Consider the following 23,574-nt stretch of genomic DNA (forward strand, 5'->3'; position numbering starts at 1 on the left):
CATTTTTGTACTTTTTTGGGTGAAGAAAACCAAAAAATAATTTTTTACAACTATGACTTTTGTCTTCCATTTATAAATTGTCAACTGGAATTGACAAGATTTCAGTTGATCTAAAAGACATTATAACATTATCTAGAAATAAGAAGGGATGATAGTCCAGGCCACCTAATATAACTAGGAAATCCTTACTTAGAAGGGATAAATTCAAAGATTCAACCTTTTCTTCTTTTGCTATGGAAGAATTTAGTGATTGAACACTGTGACAAAAGCACACTAATGGGGATAACTTTATTATAATTACATGGAATCATAACTTATATTGATTCATATTATTAAAGATTGTTTAAGTAACTTGAAAGGTTAAAAAAAATTTTATAAGGGAGGATTCTTTAAGAAGACACCTTGAGGAGACGTTGGTATTAGATATATAGCTTATAGCTTCATTCCAGGCAATTTAGAAACAACATTAAATTATAGTTAATCTTATATAACCTATCACAATTACATAAATTCAAATTATATGTCATGTATCTAACGATAAAAGTGTATAAACTGACAATTATAAAAGATTAATCCTTCATTTAAATAGAGAAAAATATGAAAAAACAGAAGATCACAGTTTTTTTTTTGACACCAAAAATGAGATAATTAAAGGTTTCACTACATGGTAGAAAAATTGAAAGATATAGCATATTAAAGTTCATTGTGGGCTTCAAACCGACACGAATTATGCCATACTTAAAACATGGGCACTGATAAACTGCCCACTTCCTCACCTCAAGCAACTTCTAAGACCATGATCTTGTGCATGACTTCTAATAAATCATCTAGCATCATAGCTTTTCTTCTCCCTTATATATCTAACACTTATCAACACTTGTTCGTGTACATCAGTAGAGCCATTATGTCAATTATTGATGAATCTTCCGTTGCTTTTACTTATTGGCCCCAAGTCGATGTTGCTGATAAATTTTAGGCGGCCAATTTATAAGTAATGAATATTTTCCTAATATATAGATGAGTTATCATTGAATAACAACCTCTATTTGCCATGGCTGATAAATCGTTCATGATCTGGCCGATTACTTGTTTATCGATAAGTGATAAATATTGCATCATTCTTCCACTCCAATAGAAGTGGTGGTGCTTCGATCACATATCATGCCCGTAATTCTTTATTAAACTTAGAAATATTTCAAGGATTGGTTATAAGTATGTTATTCTTTCTAGCTAGTTACCTTTCTTCCCAACTAGAAAAAGAATAATCTTATACATATTACATAATCTTTAGGTGGAGAGAAGAGTATGATTTAATTCATGGAAAATTAGACCATATTTTACTCAAGCATGCATCTCACAGATGAAGCTTAAGCTTATGGAGCAGTTGAGCATCCTTTGCCGATGAATTGGGCATTGTTCAATATATATGTCTTCCTGTTGATTTCAAAGGATATATAGGAATATCTAAGGATATCCAATATCATCTCCTGTCAGTCGAGATCTAAGACTACCCTATTTATATTCGGAAATGAAAGCCTACCGCATCTTAGAGAGAAGGGAGGATTGGTGCGTCATTTTTTAAGATGATCTATAAGCCAAAAAAAAAAAAGACTAAAATAGGATAGTTAACATACTATAATAAGTTGAGTAAATATTACATACACTGACGGTGTATGCACTATCACGGTTAGATTCATGACATGTGTGCAAAAGTTGAATTTCAAATTCAAATTTTGCATAGTTGTCATTCATCCAACGCTGATAGTGTATACACTGTCAGTGCAGCAAAGATTTAAACTCCAATTTGAAACTAAATGGGCAACCCAATCAAATCCCACTTTTGATAGACATTATATTAAATCTTTCTTACACTGATGGTGTATACACTATCATCGTTGGATTCATGACATGTGTGCAAAAGTTAAATTTTAAATTTAAATTTTGCATAATTGACATTCATCCAACGCTGATAGTGTAGGAAAGATTAATCCATAAAAATGTTAGTTTTTACTCCACTTTGAAGCTAAATGGGCAACCCAATCAAATCCCACTCTTAATAGACATTATATTTGAGAACATTCGTGATTATATTTTTTGCCCTTACATATATAAATTTTGACTGGAACCATATTTGTTGGCATACATATATATATATACACACATATATACACAATTAACTCTAATTCTTTTTCCTTGCATCCTGGGATGGGGAGGGCCCTGGATGCTGCGAATTTGATATTTGATGGCACAATCTCACTACCATGTTGCAGATATTAGTCACAACACCTCAGGGCAAAGACTCATTGCGGTTGCAAGTTCTATCGCAAGTATCTCCGCAGTCTTGGCACTAATTTTACATTGCAAAATTTTCCTTCCCATGTAAAATAAGTGTGAGTCGCTCAAATTTTGTCAGGTCAACCGCAATCCAATCCTTAATTGACTGCTTCAGTCACATCTTCTACTCTGTACACCTCAAATCCCAAGACCACAGTTTCCACAGATGCAACACTAGAAATCTCTACTCTTAGCACATCAGTTTCAGGGGTTTCATATCCCAATACTTCATTTTCCAGAGGAGGAACCGATCATAGACTCTTCTATGGAAGATGAAAGTGTCATTAGAGTAATGATAACAGATTTCATGCTCGGTCGGAGTTGAGGTTTTTTGAGCGTGCAAAGTTTGGCTAGCTGAAACATCTGCAAATAAATGAATTGTTTGTAAGAAGCTAACGGTGCATTTTTAACAGGGACTAGTGCATAGGTTGCTGCATACTTCTTACCTTTCTGACTGATTTGAGGGGGTAATTATCACCAAGTCTGGGGTCAACCAGATGGCGGAGGTCATCATTTGGATCTGGCAAAACTTGTTCAAACTGTCATCCAAGGGAAAAAAAATCATTAGGTCCCCAACAACTTCACTTACAAGATGGTTAACAGTCATTAATCAATTTCCAATTACTTCCTTGCCTATTGATTTATAATTCAGGAGGATAATGAACTTTACCAAAGTAACAAGGCCCTTAGGGCCAGTAGCAGAGCCTCCATCAACTATGGCTGCCTTGGCCGAAATTAGTTCGTAAAGCATAACACCAAACGCATAGACATCAACTTTAGGAGAAACAGTACCACGATTAGCATACCTACACAGAATAAAAGGTTGATATTTCTGCATGTCATGTGCAAAACAAACCAGTAATAACTTCATTCATGGCAAGTGAAATGCTTCTTCCAAATGAAAAAGGGTCTTATGCCGAATATTCAAGCCTCATCAAATAGGTATTAGGCCTTAACTCTATAATCATGATACCTAAGCCACGTCCAAAAGCGATTTTTAGCACATTTCTTACTTGTAGGACTGGGACTCTTCTACTTAGACATTAACATCGATTTTTTTTTTTTTGGGGTCAAACAGCCAATGTGATTTAACCTAGGAAACTACCTCCTGTGAAGTAAAATCAACTAGTGCAGACATGGAGCTAATCGCGATGTTCTAAGGGATAATGTCAAATTGTAAGATTTTGAGTGATAAAATTTCTAACGAGTAATTCCGTACTTTTACCGCAGCATTTTGGTATCAGTGCCATACATTTCACCACCAAGTTTTCATCAGTTGGCAGATCCTATAAACCTAGTCTAATTTTTGAAGCAAGGAAACACATCTATAAATGATCATCTGCAGGAGTTTCACGACCTTTTTGTTCAAATTAAGGTTCTTGAAGGTCCTTAGAGAACAAGTACTCTATCTAAAGCTGGTTTGAAAGATGAAATAGAGAACAAGTTGCAGCAAAAAGTCTTACATTGCACAAACTGGTTTTCGAGCAACTTTAAAGGCTGGTCAGTAATTAGGACATCCTTAGATAAAAATGAGGTTCAAGCCAGAAAAAGAGCACCTAATGAACTTCATGACGTAGATCGTAATCCAACTACAGATCCTTTAGGTCCAAGAAAAGACCAAAGACCTAAAATTTTGCAGAAAATAACAATCATGGGAATCCTGATTCACATCCAAAAGAAGCTCATGATGATTTAACTTGAAAAGCAAGGAAGATATGCTTGAAGGCTGCAGAAAATTAAAAACACACAGCTTCATCCTTACAGCATGATATAGATGTTGATCAGATCTCTAGAGATGGATTAACTCAGGTTGATAAACCTGTTAAGCCTCTGGATTCATCTTATATATCCAGCAGCAAGACATTGAAGGAGTGGACCCAAAAATAAGTGCTTTAGGAATTGAAAGGTCATAAGTACCTCCCCCTGAATAAAAAATCCTTTCTGACATCTCAAACTACTAGTTGAAGTTCACAAGCAAAACTAGCTTTTGAGAGATTTTAAGACAAGGTTATTGCCAAATCCCAAGAGAAAGCTCTTCTTGAAATCTCAGTTAAGACAATACTTGACTGAAGAGACCTTGGAAGGAAGAAGAGGCCAAGGGTGGATTTTTGAAGAATGATAGTGCAAGGAAAAGGCAAAAGGATTCATTAAAAGATCAAGTATTACTCAGTATGCTTTCAACACAGACTTAGGATAAAATCTTAAGAAATCCATGTCATTTCTTCCAACTATTGATTTTGTCATTCCCTAGAAGTTTCAAAAAAATTTTCAGGAGCTACTTTTTTAATACTGGTTAGAAGGAAAGTCCGCCAATCTAAAAGCTAGCCGCATTCAGCTTCAGCAAAATCCATAAAAAGTTGTAGCTCCTCATGCTGTACTACAAAACAGGGGATCAAGTTTTCTCCAACAAGGGAGAATGATGTAGAATATGCAAGTCTAATTAGAATGGCTGCTACACTTAAGCTCTTGAACCTTAAGACCCTCAAGACCCAAGTTCAAGCCCAAATTAGTTACTTATTTTGTTTTGCTATTAAAGCTTCGTTAGCCAACAAAGCTACAAGATAGAACTTTTCTGGTCATACCTTTGAAGTGAACCTTTTTCTGTTAAGTACGGAAACTGGTGTAACCAAGATTCATTTTTCCAGGTTACATAATTCCGGAATCATTTTCTAGGAAAAAGCTTACAGTACTTTAAATGTAGTGGCATGCGACTATGTTGTATGTTTGCGACTTTGTGGAATAAAAGCACATCACTGTCTTCGTCTGACTTGCTTATAGAAATTTTGCCTACTATATTTTTAAGCCAAGCCTTGTTCTCTTACTTTCACCAGCAAAGAACATGGAAGCCTCAAAAGCCAGAGGGAAGGGGAAAAGGAGTGCATCCACACACCTCTTGGGAGCTGACAAAAGCATGAAAGTAGATTACAACGTCAGAAGTGACTGACTGACACAAAGATAGAATAGTCCTCATTCTCCTCCAGCTTTAAGTAGACGGGTGTTCGGAACCAAGAAATCCCCAGGAAGAGTAGACCAAACAAGAAAAGCTATGAGTGGACAAACACTTACCTTGTTCTTTATTGGTCATAAAAAACTAATTCCACCAAAGAAGGGAACTCCAAGGATTTGGAAACATCAAAAGGCAGATTTAACAAAGTGAAATATGTTTAAAACTACAGAATCAGTAGAACAAGGAATTTCAACCTGAAAAGTAAATGATCTGCAAGCATCAAGAAACAGATTCGACATATTCCCAGCAAGACCCTAGTACCGATATATTCCTAACACATGTATGTCAACATTACAAAAATAATAAATGCTTACTCTGGTGCCATGTAGCCAAATGTACCCACAAGACGTGAGTGCAAGGAAGGACCTCCAACCTCAGCCAATTTAGTTAAACCGAAATCTGCAACCTGCAAAACAAACAATTAGCACAAACAATTTGGAGATTCTTTAACATGATTTATCAAAATGAGAAGCCTGTGGTACTACCTTAGCATGCAAATCATTGTCTATCAAAATGTTTGCCGATTTAATGTCACGATGGACATAGGGAGGTATAGTATGCTCATGAATGTACTCAAGACCTCTTGCTGAATCCACTGCAATTTGCACCCTAGTTGACCATGACAGTGTGTCCCTCCCTAGAAAGAAGAGCCAGATATCATAACAATAATTAAGAGTGCGAAGATGAATTACTATCTGAATAAGACCACGTTTCAAACTTAGGGTTCCAATATGGAATGCTAATAAAAGCACTAATATGAATACAAATCCAACGCATAAAGAATGCATCAACTACAATGAAATGCAACAGTATGAATAAAGAGATAATATGCTTGTACTTCTAATGCGACAGAAGATAACTATGATTTTCAGCCTCAGGAACAACCAAAGAAAAAAATGGTAGATCTGCATATGAAATGAGATGAGCAAGCATTGATGGAAAGTTTGTAAATTTGAGGGATCTTTTGTCTTAGAAATGACATCAACCACCGAGATTGTTTTGTCAAGGAAACTATAATGCAATCCCACCCAGTGACTGCCATTGCCTCATCCCACCTTCCCCAACACCCCCCCCCCCCCCCCCCAAAAAAAAAACCAGAAAATCCACAAGACTCAAGCATTAGTGACAGATTTGGCTGTGCAAAGGCCTGCCAGGGGTTTTGCTACTCCACAGAAAAATAGTGTACGAAAAACAGGAGAAACAGAAACCCATGGATGCAGCCTAGTTTACAAGTTAATAGAATTCTTGTAGCAAATACCGTCTAAGAATTAGAATGGTACCATTGATCTTTGAACAATGATTATGGCATAAAGTTCAAAATGTTAGCTTACCTGATCCACGGAGATGCTGGCTCAAGTTGCCATTCTCAACATATTCATATACAAGAAAAAGAGAACCCTCAACGCAATATCCAATTAAGCGCACCTGTTTTATCATAAATGAAAAGTATTGACATTCCAAAAGCATTAAGAGTATTAGCTTACAATGAAAAAACAATTAAAAATGATGACATATCTAAGGTATGACCCCATAAATACATGCTAATTTTTTAAGCCCAAATCCAGCAAAAAGATATGATTAAACTAAGATTACATAGATAAAACAAATGCAAATGATTTTCAGTAGTATTCAATGTATCATTGTTTGGCTAAATAAAACCTCCTGAAAGTTGACAATGCCCATTTAAGCACTTACTGTAAATAATATTACTTAAGACTACCATTTAATCAAATTCATAATTGCTACTAGCCAAGAAAGTAACACTGGATGATTCAAAATTATACATTCAGTACAAGAGAAAACAGCTTAAGGAAGCAGTAGGGTGGCAAATGCTTCAATGCGTGGGTTGGATAAAAAAGGTTATAAGCTGTGTGGTGAATTTTTATCAGGTAAACAATTTCACGTCAAAACTGGTCGATCCATGAGAACATGTTGAATAGATTTCTTCACAAAGACCATGAATACAGGACTGATCTAAGTCTGATGCCTTAGTCCAATGGAATATGGACATACAAGAATTTAGGATAGTTCAGGTTTAATTACGAAGAGAAAAGCAACATAACCAGAATAAATTAACTAAATCACCAGGAACAACGAGTGTACATGCGTGTGCTTGTGTGTGTGTTTTTTCTTTTTCTTTTTGTGTTTGTGTGTTTTTTCTTTTTCTTTTTCTTTTTTTTGTCCATGCATGTGTAGATAGGCATGTCCATGTGGAAATCATAAGCAGTAGACTGCTGAGCATTTTAGGCAAAATTTAGACCAATAGTGTTGCATGTTTTCCTGGTTACAATGACTTATTACATTTAAACATGAGTGGAGAAGCAATGAGCTTAAATCTTGACTAACACTGTATATAGCTCATCATAACTAGGAAAACATGCATAACTTGTCTAAATTTTTCTTAAGTTCCCCAACTATACTTCTGCTGCTCATGTTTTATTAACAGACGAATAACTAAATTTGCAGATTGTTTGCCTTTTTCACAAAAGTTTGCTACGAGAAACAACTTCATCAAAGTCACAGATTCCAATATACAATCTTTGAAAATGCTGAAGGAGAAAAACCATAATTGCATCTTAATCTTTCAGATCCAGGATATAAATGATGTTAAAAGCAATACATGAGTATGGGATAACATCTGCATGTAAAAAGTAAGAAAACCAATCCCTAATTCCAAACAAAGCTTATTACTACGTTCAAATGATGTTCATACTGTTAATCTTTAAAAATGCTAAAGAACTGAAAACATAATTGGATCTTAATCCTCCAAATCGAGGATATAAATCATTTTAAAAGCAATATATGAGTGTGGGATAATTTCTGCACGTAGAAGTAAGATAATTAACACCTAATTTCAAACACACCCCAACATGCATAAGATTGTTTAATAGTTTGTTACCAAGTTCTGATGATGTACACGTGTTAAAACCCTCAATTCAGCAAGAAATTCTCTTGTTGCTTTCAAGTCCATTTTCTTGATTGCTGCTTTCTGCACCAGAGTTTGGGTGTTAGGAAAACTCGAGTATGTGTAGTTGGCAAAAAGGAAATTGAAATGCAAAAAATGACCAACTTTGTATTACATATACTAAAATGGGGGGAAAACAAAGACAATGGATATTAGACATAGGTTAATGAGATGTTGAACAGTGTATCATTGAAAGCAAAAATGTCAAAAAAGAAAAAAAAATGAGAAGCTATTCAGTAACTCAGAGACGTTTTTGCATATAACTCGGGAACTCTCCAAATAGCATGACCAAGCTACTCAAGTATACCCAAAAAAACTGAGTTCCTTATTCACGTCAATCATAAAAAGTTAAAAGTCCTCACATTTAGGTATCCCTTTACTTCAGTATAACCAATTTAAGATGAATAAGGTGAAATACTATATGGCCCGCAACTAACCTTAAGGCACTCATTCTCTAACACCAGCCCTGACTGCCCAAACCTGCTATCTCCAACTCTGTAGATCCGGACCGAGAGTACACCTGGAAACTCCCACAAATAAAATATCTCCAAGCCCATTGAACTCCCTTTCCACCCCAATCCTCTGCCTCCACGAGATCCCTATTCCACATCCACTCAGTAAGTGCCGAAATACACATTACCAAGCCACAACTTTCTGTACTCCCTCAGTCTGCCAAAGCCCACTTCCCCACACCTCAAACCCACACCATACCAGGCAAACCCCAATTCACCCAACCACTCAGCTACTGTTCTGAATCCAATTCTGCCACTTCTTCCCTACTGGCAACTGTTTAGAGAAGAATTAAAGAGACTCAGGTCATGTATTTGCAATTTTTACAATGATTGGACAAAAATCAAGCCACTATTGTGTGGTACACTCCAATGGTAATGCTTAAAACTAACACGAAAAAAAGGACATAAAGGTGTTTTACCCCTAAATTTTTCTGTTGATGCGGGTGTAATATTCACTCTCGAAGTATCCATGACAGAATTTGTCACTGATAGTCAGTGACCTAACACGATTAAGGAGTTCATCCTCCATATTGTTGAAACTAGATACTCACTAATTACCACCAACCACCCATTCTTTAAACCTTGTCAATGGTCGAACTAGAAGATATGAACTGAATGCCATTTAATAAATAAAGAACAAAAGAAATACTACAACTTGGACACTGGGCCTAAATCTCTGAAAAATGATGGATCACTAGAATCAGCACAAAGTGGCTGATAGACAAAGGAGGTAGCCCCTTCAGTTGAAGGCATGAGATAGGATGTCAGCCATTGAACTCCCTTTCCACCCCAACCCCTGCCTCCACTAGATCCCTATCCCACATCACCCATTAAGCGCCTAAATAAATATCACCAAGCCACCACTTTCCCTACTGCCCTCAGTCTGCCCAAGCCTACTTCCACACCCCCACCCCCCCCCAAAAACACCATCCCAGGCATACTCCACGCCTCCACCCATCCACGCAACTACCGTTCTCAATCCAATTATTTCCCTTCTTTCCTACTGGCAACTGTTTAGAGAAGGTTGCAAAGAGATCGAGGTCAATTATATGCCATTTTTGAATGTTTGGACACTGCTAATCTATAAGGTATATTCCAATCTGGAAATGCTTAAAACAAACAAGAAAAGAAAAGGACGTAAACGTGGAAATGCTTTAAATTTTTCTGTTGATGTGGGTGTAACATTCACTCTCAAAGTATCCATGACAGAATTTCTCACTGATCTTCAGTGACCTGGCATGGTTAAGGTGCTGAACCTCCATATGGTTGAAACTAGCTACTAACTAATTACCACCACCACCCTTTCTTTAAACCTTGTCAATGGTTGAAGTAGAAGATATGAACTGAGTGCCATTTTTTATAAAATAAAGAACAAAAGAAATACTAAACAACTAGGAAAGTGGTTCTAAATCTCTGCAAAATGACAGACCCATAAAAACGGCACACAGTGGCTGATAGATGATGGAGTTAGCCCTTCAGTTGGAGGCATAAGATAGGATCTCAGCCTGTCTTCTAAAAAATATGTTTGAGAAAGCAATCTTGATATCTTTAAATGGACAAGATATCATGCTCAACGAAAATCTAAAGCTTCATTTACATATTCATTTAGAATTTGGAGACAGCCTGGCTGACAAAGGGTAGACTTCTAGTAGTCCAGTCTAAATGGAAAGAAAAACCTTGAAAGTAAGGGGGTAAAAACCGAAACAAAAAAGAGCAATATGGTGTGTAAATAAAACCAGATTTCATACCCTACTCTTTTTTATTCTACAATCAAGTTTGCTTTACGGTGGAAGTTAGATAAACATAACCAAATATGTCATTCTATCTAGATCAGATGATTATCCTCTAGGAAAGTCTCAGGGAACCTGTCCACCCATCAGGTGCCAGAAATAAGGTGGTCATCCCCCTCGACAGCTTAACACTCAAGATCACGAGAGCAACTTTTACTCTGATTTGGTAACCAAGAACCTTAACCAAGAAATAACAAAAATATGTGTGCACAATTTCATCCTTCCTCATAATGGCGCATACAGAAAGAGATTAAACAAACCTCGCCTCTAAGCTCGGCATAATAAACAGAGCCAAAGCCGCCTTCACCAATCTTATTAGCTAAACTGAAATCATTAGTGGCCGTTGCCAGCTCTTCATAAGAGAATTCAACAGATTTTTCAACAACTATTCCAGCAAGGCCTGGAGATGCCCCTTTAGTAACACCAACGGAGTTTGAAGCTTTGGCTGCAGTACCTCCAGGGTTTCAACCAAAGAAGAGGATCAATAAACTTACACAACCAGTGTAAGGGAAAGCTTCTAAGGAAAGAAACAACAAAAACATGCATATGCTTCTTTAAAGCAAACATCATTCCTTAGGTGTATGCACACCACCATACTGAATTTAATTAAATGAACATTTACATGGTGTCTGTTTTGTTAGAATGATAAAAAGAATATTGAAACTAATTGAGAAGAATGAACATTGTATCATCTGGAACTCTGAAATAATCTATAGCAGATAATAATGATATAACATACTGACCACTGAACAGAAATTATGGGCCACTTGCATTAGATAACAGAAGCCAAAACCTATGTCTGGCTCCAGTCAATGTAGGATCACGAGATTCAAATGGCAAAAAGAAACTAAATCTGAAACCAACTATGTCAGATCCATGCAAAGTGTCAGCCCAAAGCAGTGCAGACTATGAAGTTTTATCATGTTTGCAGAATCCACAGTCTAACTAAAATGACTTCTGGCTCAGTCAAAGTTATTGATAGAAAACTGAAGTAGTAATCTTTGTCTGCTTGAAAGAGATTGAAGACGTTATTTGTAAGATTTATGTTATCATTTCGCAGAAACAAATCCGTGCAGCAGTATTCGTGTATAAAGGAGATGACACTCGAACTCCTCACTAAGATTATGACACAAAAATTTTTTTAAAAAGCAACTTTTAACATGATCATCAAGCAACAACAGCATGCATTTTGAGGAGTTGACATAATATTGAACTCTGATGGTACACTTTGGACTATCACTTCACAAACCTTAACACTGTCATACGAAAGCATGCACTTAGACATGATCTCAATGCACTCCAGCCTCTAGGTGGGAGAGATAAATAGATGGAAGGATTTGAAGGCATATTTCATTTTTGAGTTTTTAAATGTAAAGCTATACAAAGCTTATTAGCCATCAGTAAGCATGATTACTCCCAGCAAGTATAGCTCATCCAAGATACTAACATGTCATTTTTTCACTGAATGGACCACAGCTGTAACCATATCCTATGAGGTCTGAGGTTGAAGTCATGCCACTATCTCCTTGAATTGAATCAGAAAATTTTAGTAAATATACCTTCTTCACTTTTAGTGCAGACATGCTGTCCCAACAAAATGTTCCAGTAAAGTGCATGCAAATTTTATGGCAAACACGACAGATATTCATCTATAGGCCTTTATAGACAAATTTGCTTCCCTTAGTTCCATATGAGGAAGAATCACCATGGATCTGGTTTGTGTTTGGGGTATACTAGCACTACACCAAATATTATTTAATGACTTGAAATATAAATTTCAAATACTACCCAATAGCTTGCTTTCTATCCACATAAAACAAGGTTGAAATAACAGAAAAAATGCAAGGCTTCCCTGCATACTTAAAAATAAGCATGCTAAATCTGCAAAGTAAAGCTCAGCAACGATTTTAACGGTCTCCATAAAAAAGGAAAAGTACACAAAAACTTAGAGAGACAGAGAGAGAGAAGTACATGAAGCAGCTCGCTTAAATTGAACTTTAGGAGATATTTTGTGTGCCTTCCTCGTTCTGTCAACCACAAAATACAAGCAAGCAGCAAAGAACAGCAGTCCCGGAACTGCCACAGATATCCCGGCAATAGCTCCAGCAGACAATCCTGATCCTAGAGGGGGGAGGGGGCAGGGGGCAGGGAAGGCTTCACTAGAATCAATAATTCCAATGTCAATCTTGAAGTAAATTTAGTAATTGGAAATGAAGTAAGCTAATACTGATCCAATATGAGACAGAACCACCTCTGCATTAAAATAGGGAAAAATATATTGAAACTGATGCTAACATCCATCAATAGTTGGAGATAATAATAAGGAAGTTCAGTCCAAAAACCTCAGAAAACCATCAAATGCTACCTGAACTCAAAGGCCGATAGCTTCCACTTTCATCTGCATAACAAGTAAGAATATTTATCAAACTTCACATTTTTAAGTCACCTTAAAATTCATTGGCAACTCATACAATTTTAACTACAGCTACAACTCTTCAAGTGACAAAAACAATTAGTAGCATGACCTAAGAATGTAATAATACATTTAAACCAAAAGTACCACCCCTATAGTCAGTAAACAGTGAACTATCTCATGTAAGCACATCAGAAATATATCACGCATAGATCCAAGCTTCATGGGATTATTGCATATCAAGTCTATCATTTACTTATTAGACTTTACATGTATCATTTTATATATTGGTGACCAAAAAAGGAAATTAAGATGAAGTCAATAACTTGTACACCCAAAAAAAAAAACTTAAGATTTGTTTCTATTTTGCTAAATCTCCACACTAAAACCTTGTTTTTGATAAACAAAGATGACGTCAATAACTTAAGATTTGTTTCTATTCTGCTAAATCTCCACACTAAAACATTTTTGATAAATAAAGACAAATGTTCACCAACAAACAAGGATGATAGATATTGGCAGTGTATGTTGTCAATTGAATTGTCATAATGATTATAGGGGTGAAGAACAACTTTTCAGTGAACTGTAATATCTTCACTTAATTGTCACACACAGTCATTTTTAGTCACATCCAAGTCTGTCCATATCACTGTCCTAGCTAACATCCATTTCTTTTAGTTTAACAAACTAGGATCACCGTTTGGTCAATGAACACAAAATGAAAATGAGAACAACCAATCACACTCTTATCCATGGAGATTCTGAAAAGAAAATCTTGCAAAAAGTAAGACTGCTGACTTTTAGTGCCTATCTTCTTTAGGGCTAACTACAAAATACCCCCTCAAAAAAAAAAAAAAAAAAAGTTTCTCAGACTTCCCCTTCCTTTTCTAATTGAACTAATTTGGCCTCAAGTGTTTCAGTTTTTGCCAGTATGATACAGTTAACCAAGTAACCCGAAATCGAATTTCATTTCCCCATTTGAGATGTCCATGTTGCAACTCAAGGACAAATATACCATCGAGACACTAAGAATTTGTGGATTTGCACAGAACAGGCATAAGCTATTACCTTGGAAAACTTTGAAAAATTCTAGAGACTTAATTGGTCAAATCAGACAATGACAGGGGTGAAGCGAAAAACCTATAATCACTGGGGAAGAGGAAGGGCATTTGGTGATCAACCCAAACACACGCACACGCGCTCAAACGAAAAGTACCTCAAACGGACATCTAAGTTACACACTCTGGCAACAATTAACACAGAAAATCTCAGTTTCTTGCATCAATACATAGAGAAAACAATCTCTGCTAGGTGTCAAAACTATCTTGATTGCGAAATATCTGAAACTGACCTTTTCCTGGAATGAATAACTGATGACCTTCTTCATTAAAACTAGCTGTTGGATTATATCTCCTGACAACATCAGCACTCAAATTGTTTGCAGCAGCCACAGAGTCCAAAGTATCTCCGTCCCTTATGGGCCAAGTTACAAACAATCCATAATCCTTGGAAATTGCCTTATCCCCACAAGAACAATTAACGGTCACATTCAGGACACTATTAACCGGGATTGCATTTCCTGGATATCTATTCCATCTCTGCAGGCCAGTAGAACTAGTCAAATTAGAATAATAAGTATTTGCAATTAAATCATACGTGTCCCCCTGTGAAACATTGTAACTGAAGATATGAGCCAGAAAATCTCCATTGATGCAGTCACAAGTAAAAGGGATGTTTATTCTTGTCTTGGCTTGGACTATATACTGGTCCGGGGAATTAACTGGATTCCAGGAGTTAATAGTAGAAACTGGGATGCTGAAAAGTTGGGAAAGGAAGGCCGTGGTTAAGCCTTCCCAGACATAGTAGTTTGCTAAAGCTAAGTCACAGCCCTTGATACACTGGGAATTGGCTTGGCAAGTTTGGAGTGAGATACTGAAGAATAGTACTAGTAGTACCAATGGGGATAGTAGCAATGACATGATTGAAACGGGGAAAAGTCGTGGTGCTGCTATTGTAGCAGGGTGTTAATACTTGTCCCAGCCAGTTTATTCTTGTCCCTCCCACGTCTATGTAGAAGTTGCGGTGCTGCTGCTGAATCAGGTCATTATTCTTGTCCTCAACCATAGGAGTGGTGCTGCTGCAGCAGCTGAACGAGGTAATTATTGTTGCCCCAGACCCTATACGAGTGGGGCTGCTGCTGTATCTATATATATAAGTTTATTCTTGTCAGATATCGAAGTTTTGTTTTTTTTGGTGGAGATTTGATTAGTCTCCATCAATGGCGAATCAATTGACTCACTGGCTCTGAATCTTACCTCTTCAACTTCAAATAATTGCGGATGGGAGAGGGGGTTGGTTGGAAGGGTGTATTTCATTGTGTATTGTGGTTTAAAGTCAATTTTCAAGAAGGTACTCTATTGCGTTTGGAAATGAACATTGTGAAAATCAACTTCAGGCAACTTGTGCTCCCTGGAGACATTTGGTAAGAATGGAGAACAGAGCTTAATCTATAAGTCGAAATCCTTCAAGATTGATTCAGGCATATTATCACACAACAAGGACAAATCGATTTCCTTCAAGATTGATTCAGGCATTTTATCAAACAACAAGGGGGCACTCACAAGGTTGTCCATAGGACCAGGCACAATAATCCTCTAAACCAACAACTCTTCACCCCAATCATGGCTTGGCGGAAGGCCAATCACTTTCTATATCAGTAGTCTGTCATTGTCCAACAAAAATTATACAGAAAAATGCTAACAAGAAATCAGTGCAAATCCAATATGCTGAGAGTGTATCTTTTTCTTTCCACCATATATATATATATATGGTGGAAAGAAAAAGAGGCCAAATAAAATTGTAGAATGAACTGGACGCTGGAATTGCTTGATGCGAAGGAGAGACAAATTTATTTTAAAAAAAAAATTCCTTCTGTTTTTAAAATTGATTAAAAACCACAATTTATGATTCGGTAAATCCGATCCACAATTGTAATCTATGATGTAGGCATTGAAACCAAGGTTTTGAAATCCAAACCGATCATTGATCCGGACAAATGATTGGTCAAGGATTATTGGTTCAATCACTGGATAAACTGTTATTAACCCTGGTATCATAAGTATTATTAATAAATATTAAACATCTAAAAGTATGTAAATATATGTAGAAACTTCAATAATAATGTTAAAAAGGATTACTTCAATCCTTATTCTAATCTTTTATGCATCACTTGTTTGAAATTCAAGAATAACTTTTATAAGTAAAAGGTAAAAGAAATATAGAATAGCATTATTATGTACATTTTTAATTTTCCTAAATTATATGATAAGTAGTTTATAAGATAGTAATAAAAATAAATAGAAGGCGATGACAAACAATTGAAACACACTAAAGAGTTAACATAATTAATATGCAATAAATGTTAGACAAAAGTTAATTTATCATTATGAGAGAGAGAGAGAATGAGGACTCGAAATAAGGTAATAATTGTTAATACCTAACTAACTGGAGACAATTATGCATGGGTAATTGGTAAAGTTTATTTTGGACTTTCATTGAATGAGATTAGTTAAAAAAATTAAAATTTTTTTGGTTAATTAAAGATGGGCAAGGAACCCCTCGGTTTAATAAAAATCGTTCTAATTCAATGGTCCAGCAGTCAAATTATCTAGGCTAACTGATTTTTACCAAACAAAAAAAAAAAAGGGCAGTTTTTTAACCCCTTGGGTTTGAGGCATAACTCGGCCCGCCTAGAAGTCTGATCAACTGTTCAACCAATCCAACCAGACGGTTCGAGCTAGATTTCAAAACCTTGATTGAAGCTAAAGATGGATATAGAGCCGTTTATGAGTTTGAGACAATTGATAAATGCTTTTTTTTATTGGTTTTTTTAGAGCAAGAAAAGGGTGAAATTTAAGAAGCGAAAAAAGGAAATAGACAATTGAATCCAAGAACAAGTACTTTAATTTTTGAAGCTTTCTTGTATGCAATTTGGACGCAATGGATCTTCTGTCCCACTTTTTGTGCTACTATCTGTCTTATTTTTAATTATATTGTTATTTTTCCTTTATAAACATCATATTTTAGTTCTTTTTTTATTCCTAAAGATCTAATGACTATTAATTGAGGAATATTCAAAATTTAACATGTCAAAAAATCAAAATGCATAAAAAATGAGATTTTTTTTATTAATTGTTTGCTGTATTTTTTAATTTTCTATTAAATATTATTTTTTTTTTGAGACTGTTGTATTTCTGTAAAGTTTTTTGAGAATGTTAAAGTAACAACTTATGCCACTAATTTTCTTCAAACTTTTGGTCAGTAAACATTTTAAGGTTACGTATCAGTCATATTAGTGTAGTATTTATTTATTGGCCTCTCCTACTTTGGGGCGAGATAGGGGTTTTATAAAAGGATTAATATTTTTAACAGTAACATTCATGCCACACATGCAAATTTTAAAATTCAAATTAATTATCATGTAATAAAACCTGCTAATATGCACACTATCAAAAAGTAGGAGGTTCTATAAAAAGATGAATATTTCTTACAATAGCAGTGTAGAGTAAATGCATACTACATATGCAAATTTTATGTTTCAAATTTAAATTAAAATTATTATCATATTCCAAAAACCGCCAAAATATACATTAATATTAAAAAAGTTAATCCTTTATAAAATGTTTTGCCAAGTTTGTCGCATAGCACAAGTTAGGATATCTCTTGCTTGTCTTTTAGTATAAGAAATACCTAATCACCAAGAAAACATCAATAGATTTTTTAACGCTGCCTTGGTTCCCTAAACATTCACTATTTTTTTCTTTGGCCCTTGGATTTTTCACTATTTTCAATTTGGCGTGAAAACTTTAACAAGGACAAAATAATTAAAGAACAAAAAGATGTTAGCAGATATAGAAGTGAGGTAGACTGTGTAACTAAGGCTGCAAACGAACCGAGGATCGCGAGCGGCTCAAGTCAAGCTCGACTCAAGTTCGATCAATATCGAGCTTCAAGATATTAAGCTCGTTAGCTCGCGAACTCGCGAAATATATATATATATATATATTTTTTATATTTTTATAAATTTTAAGTATATATATTTTTTATTTTTTATTTTAATAGTAAAATTACATATATATCCTTAATCTTTTATTATTTATTAAGAAAAAAAATATTATTTTATTTATTTTAAAAAAAATAAAATAATTATTTTTTATTTTTTTCGAGCTCGAGCTCGCTCGAATCAAGTCGAGCTCGAGCTTTAAATTATCGGCTGGTCGAGCTCGAACTCAAGTTCGAGTTCACTAAAATTAAGTCAAGGCACGGCTCGATTAGACCAAAACTCGACTCGGCTCGGCTCGTTTGCAGCCCTATGTGTAACTCAGTAGCAACATCTAAAAAAGTGTAAACAAAAATAATCTTGAACAACATAAATGATTGCCTCATTTGACTAATGAAAATGTTGATCAACTTCCCATCGATTTTATTAACCATATCAAACAAAGAACAATATCAACAACTCAGAGTAACTTGGAGTGTTGGTGTGATGCTAGTATTATTGGATGCCAAATTAGATAACTTTGTCAACATATTCTGTCATTATCTTTTTCACCAACTGGATTTTGATTTTCTTTACTAGACTACTCAGGAATGAAACTAGAATTTTTGTTTACAGGGAGGGAATACCAAATACATGATAATGTAAGCTACCCTATCCTAGGTCAAAATTTGATTAACTTTGTTGGGTAATATAAGCATTATAAGAGAAAGATATTAGCCAGCAATTGTGAGTTATTTGATTTGACTTTCAAATCCTCTCCTTTTTCCATTCCCTTATAAGGTTTGGAATCTCTACTTGAACTAAAAAAGATTTTAAAAAAATTATAGATGAAGTTCTTCTAAATCTGAAGAATAATAGTGATGCAATTTTGTATTCCGAACCATCTTTTGACATATTGTAAATTGATTTGTTAAAAAAAAAAAGAATCTTTTCAACATAGTTTATCCAATATTATAGTGTATGGGGAAAATTTTTGATCAATTGAAAATGTTCCAAGGACAAAAAATTCAGACCAAAAGTTAGATTCTAAATGACGGGAACATTGAAGTGAAATTTGTTCCTTCTCCAACTTAAGTGCCATATCTTATTTGCTTCTCGTATCTATTACACTTTTTTTTCTCTCTCACATATAACAGTTAATTTATTGAATTTTTGAGAAGATTTACCTTGTTTATTACCTTATTTATTATCCATATTCTTCTTAATCACTATGTATAAATTATATCTTCCTTATCCACCCTTTTGCCTAATTTATCTCGTAGAAGAGTTAATTCAAAAAACTTGCAATAGGAGAGAAAGGAGTGCAAAGGATAAACATCAAAAGTTTATGAGGGGGCAAGAATGATAAGATTATGAATTTTTGGTGTAAGCTTATATTACAAAGTAAAAGTTTTAAAAAATTTTTGGGGGCGGCTGCACCCCCACTACATCCATCCTTGAGAGTTGAGACTACTAAACCAGCGCTCAGCAAGCAGAGTTATTGCCCTGTTGATGGGACCTGCAGTCTTGATATTTGATAACCAAGAAATAGAAAGATGTCCCTTTGAGCTTCATTCTTCCACCTAAAAGAGATGACTAATTAACATAATCATCGTTGCAAACATATTCAACAACATCATTTTCCTTTAATTTTTTTTCCAATTCTTCTGCCAATTACCGCAAATCAAATTGAAGCGGAATTCATATCTTGTTATGTCAAGCGTTTGTTCAAGGGTGACAAAATCAAGGGCGTCATGATGATATGAAATGCTAAAATCTTTCGGAACATCATCAACAATGTCGTATCGAAAAATAGTTTAGATTGAAATATCTAAACGTCCCTTAAACTATTATCGTTGTATGTTTTTTGTCTATGTTTGAGATCAAATTATCCACTCAACAAACTAAAACGTCCAATTTAATTTTAACTGTTCGAGTTAATGATAAGAATAATTACTTCAAATAAGTCTTCATTTTATGTTAAATTTTCAAAATCTGAGTTTTTTCAAGGGCAAGCACTTTCCCACATCTACAAAACTAAGTCCAAATCAAGCATCATTTACACCAAACTGATCATGGAATATTATCTCTATTTCATGCATATATGTGTTATTTCTTTCTCGATACGACACACATGTTCCTTTCTTGTCGAGAATCTTTGACCATGAAATTTGTGAGATTTGGACGTTGATTGGATGAGAAAATTGACGCAGCCCCATAATTGTTTCTGGCACATTATATGTCAAAACTCGAGTGATAGGTGGAAATTTAGGTTAATTATTGTGAATAAATAGCCATAGCCGCCTGCTTGGTGTACTTCGTCGGTATAGAAAACTAGGCGCAGTAGTGGATGAAATTGGGCAGTTGACTAACAAAGCAGGACTTAAAGGTCTCTATCAACGGCTGCCAAACCTAAAGAAAGTGAGGAAGAAGGAAATGAAGCTTGAAACCATTCACCATGATTAATGCGTCCATCCATGCAAGATATCAACCGATTTCTCATGGTTTCTCCCGTTTTGCAGTTGAATATTTATACTAATTCAAAGGAGAGAAGATTCTTGAGTGAGTTTAGGAACAAAAGAGAATAATTTTGGATTCATGATGCATTATTGTATTTTTGTTATTCAGCATTTTATATGTAATTATAAATTAGTATTTTGAGAAACTTTTACAAATAATTTCACTTTCTTCATGTGTCTTAACTTTTGGAGAGAAAAGTTTTTAACCATTATTTCATCTTTACTTCTTGCTTGTGCTCTTCGTTTCATAACACTTAAAATTTCCAAACAAGATAAAAGATTCTCAATTGGTTCCCTTCTAGTCTTTTCCTTTTTCTCTAAATCCTTCTATCCAAAAAGTCATATTTGGACAAGATTGGTTTCCTCTTTGTTAGGCTAGCCATGGAGTATGACTATTTTGAAGTTGAATTTTAACGAATTGACTTCCATAACTTGGAATCCATATAAAAAAGTGGAACATCTTTTAAATTTGAATAATTAAAATGACAATAACTGGTGCCAATAATCCATATATTGAGCAATATAAAAAGGAATTGGTAATGCAGATGGTTAGAAGTATGAAAATTATGTATTGCTCTTGTCTATAACTTTTGGGCTAATCATAATTTGTCCCTCTAAATTTTGAGGATAATTTCACTTTATCATTCTAAACTTCAAAAATATACGCTTTTCCTCCATACTATGGAAGCAAATTACCGTGTCTCTAAGACCCAACTCAGTGTGTAAAGAGATACCAATATTGGACTGAAGAAGAAACTTTGCCAAAGTTGGTGTGATTTTCCATATCTTTTAACCTCAAATTCCAAGCATGACATGAAAGTTTGACACCCATTCTACTTGGGTAACCCAATGTATTCATCAACTAAGTAACATCAGGTCTGAAAACCATCTTTTACTTGTATGTGATTTCAATTAGTTCCATTTGAGTGTGATTTTGAACAAATTCAATGTTGTGTCCCCATGATATTACTATGCCTGGCTTTATTCTATATTCTGCATTATTAAGAGCTCAACAGTTTGGTAGGTACATTAATTTAAAGTGTGGAGAAATTCAAATAGTAATTGTGTCTATTGACTCTATTCAAATTCAAACATATAGGCAACACATTACAAATTTTTGTCCCACAAAACCAATAATGGGTTTTTAGTTTTCCTTTCTGCCTTTTGAACTAATGAAGCTTTACAAAGGCAAACAATATGAAAACAATGACAATAGTGTTGAATCGCGTGGATTGAATAATTCTATGCCAACTCCTAATATACACTTGACTCAAATGCATGTGGTTTGGGATTTATAACCTATGTTTTCAGACTCGGACCGGGTATTGACTCGGTCAAGGTCAGGGGTCAGGGGTCAATGGGTTCGACCGGGGGTTAAATCGGATGATGTCATAAATAAAAATTATTTAGAAATTAAAATATAATATTTAAAATACCTAAGATCATGTTAATATTAACAAAGGTATATTCATATATATTTAATGTTTCAAATGTATTTAACAATAAAATACAAAGAAATTAGAATAATCAATGAGCAATTTATATTATTTAATGAATATTAACAAGTTTAGAATTAAAATTATGGACTTGATTAAAAAAAATACCAAACTTTAGGACAATATTTATAAATTATGAAATATTTGAAATAGATTAATAATTTTTAACAACTTAAGGATCAAAACATAATATTGAAAATGTTTTGACCCTATATCAGATGAAAGTGCTTTGAAGTTTGACCCCACGCCACACCTCTCATTTCTTCCTCTACTCCTGACGGTGTCACTTCATCTTCCTGCAACTCCTTTCTTCATCTTCTACGCCATTCTGCAACTCATTTCTTCTTCTTCATCTTTTTTTTTTTATTTCATTTTCATTCTTATTTTATTAGTTATTTGTTCTCAAACCCATGAAATATCATGCTTTTATCTGATTTCTGCAAACTGTTCTCTTCTCCACGCTCTTTTTTGCATTTTTGGGTCTATTTTTTTCTTTTGAATACAAGATCTAAATTATATCTTATTTAAAAAAAAGGGGTAAAACATTGATTTTTCATGCTTGAATTGAAGTCAAAGAGTGAAAATAGATTTGTAGAGGAGGGAGAGCTCACAAGGATTTGGAGTTAAGAGGTTAGGAAGGGTAAAAAAGAATTTAAAAATGGAGAATAAGGAAAACCCGGTTCGTACAGGTTCTTCAGGTTTCCGGTCAAAACCGGGTTTGACCGAGTCTTGACCAATCCGAGTTTTTAAGATAACTCGGACCGGACACTTGGCCGGTTCTCGGTTCAACCGATCGGACCGGCCGGCCCGGTCCGAGTTTAAAAACATGGTTTATAACAAAAGCTAAATTATTAGGTATATATATATATAAAAAATAAGGAAATCTATATCCTGCCCATGTATCTGGTATGCAAAGAATGACATTAGGGCCATGTGGGCTTCCCAGGGCTTTTGTATAATCGTTTATAAAGTATCAAACAGATTATATGATCATATGCCCTTGTGTAAATCACAGTGGAGACTGAAGAACAGATTTTCTTTTTCTTAATTTTTGTATAAAGGCAAAACTTAGTACAACAGATTAGCCAATCTACCAGCATTAACAATGTTGAAAAGCAATACACACACGTTCATTTATTATATATATGTATATATCTATATATATATCACAAAGTTCATTTATTATACATCAAATTTGATCATGTTTGAAAATTAAACGATGCTTAATTAATTTATTGAGTAATTTACAAGTCTACGTTTTACTGATAGTCTTTAGTGATTATGAAGTAATCTTCCATTTTGTGTCACATAGGATTAGAAGTATCAATCACAATCCAATTATGTTGACTCATCCAAACCTACACACTAATAACCCGCCCATTAATATTGGGTTGGTCTGATTGGCTACCCAATTAAATCCATTTAATTAATGGATAGTGGTTGACTCGATTCACCCATTTATATCTATTTAAAAATAATTATATATTTAAACTCAACTTA

The 23,574-nt window shown here is 34.7% G+C and overlaps 1 protein-coding gene across 1 annotated transcript; it reads right to left on the bottom strand.

Moving 5' to 3' along the window:
• Nucleotides 1–2,054: 2,054 nt before the first annotated feature.
• On the bottom strand, nucleotides 2,055–15,189 carry LOC113771449 (lysM domain receptor-like kinase 3). The gene is made up of 11 exons (XM_027316027.1): nucleotides 14,373–15,189; nucleotides 12,974–13,006; nucleotides 12,580–12,729; nucleotides 10,869–11,053; nucleotides 8,241–8,330; nucleotides 6,673–6,766; nucleotides 5,827–5,978; nucleotides 5,656–5,747; nucleotides 3,005–3,140; nucleotides 2,781–2,873; nucleotides 2,055–2,697 (listed from the first exon to the last, which is right to left on the bottom strand). Exons 1-11 carry the CDS (start codon nucleotides 14,998–15,000, stop codon nucleotides 2,563–2,565), a joined length of 1,788 nt encoding a protein of 595 aa, XP_027171828.1. The 5' UTR covers nucleotides 15,001–15,189; the 3' UTR covers nucleotides 2,055–2,562.
• Between the last annotated feature and the right edge of the window lie 8,385 nt (nucleotides 15,190–23,574).

Source organism: Coffea eugenioides, chromosome 5 (genome assembly GCF_003713205.1).
Source record: "Coffea eugenioides isolate CCC68of chromosome 5, Ceug_1.0, whole genome shotgun sequence".
Lineage (NCBI taxonomy): Eukaryota > Viridiplantae > Streptophyta > Magnoliopsida > Gentianales > Rubiaceae > Coffea > Coffea eugenioides.

Bases quoted from the DNA above. Each gene is read 5' to 3' on its own strand.
- LOC113771449 (XM_027316027.1), bottom strand. From the start codon at position 15,000: ATGTCATTGCTACTATCCCCATTGGTACTACTAGTACTATTCTTCAGT. The intron at 13,007-14,372 runs GTCAGTTTCAGA...CTTGTTATGCAG, and splicing joins GTTATTCATTCCAGGAAAAG to ATGAAAGTGGAAGCTATCGG. The intron at 5,979-6,672 runs GTAAGCTAACAT...TCTTCTTTCTAG, and splicing joins CCAGCATCTCCGTGGATCAG to GGAGGGACACACTGTCATGG.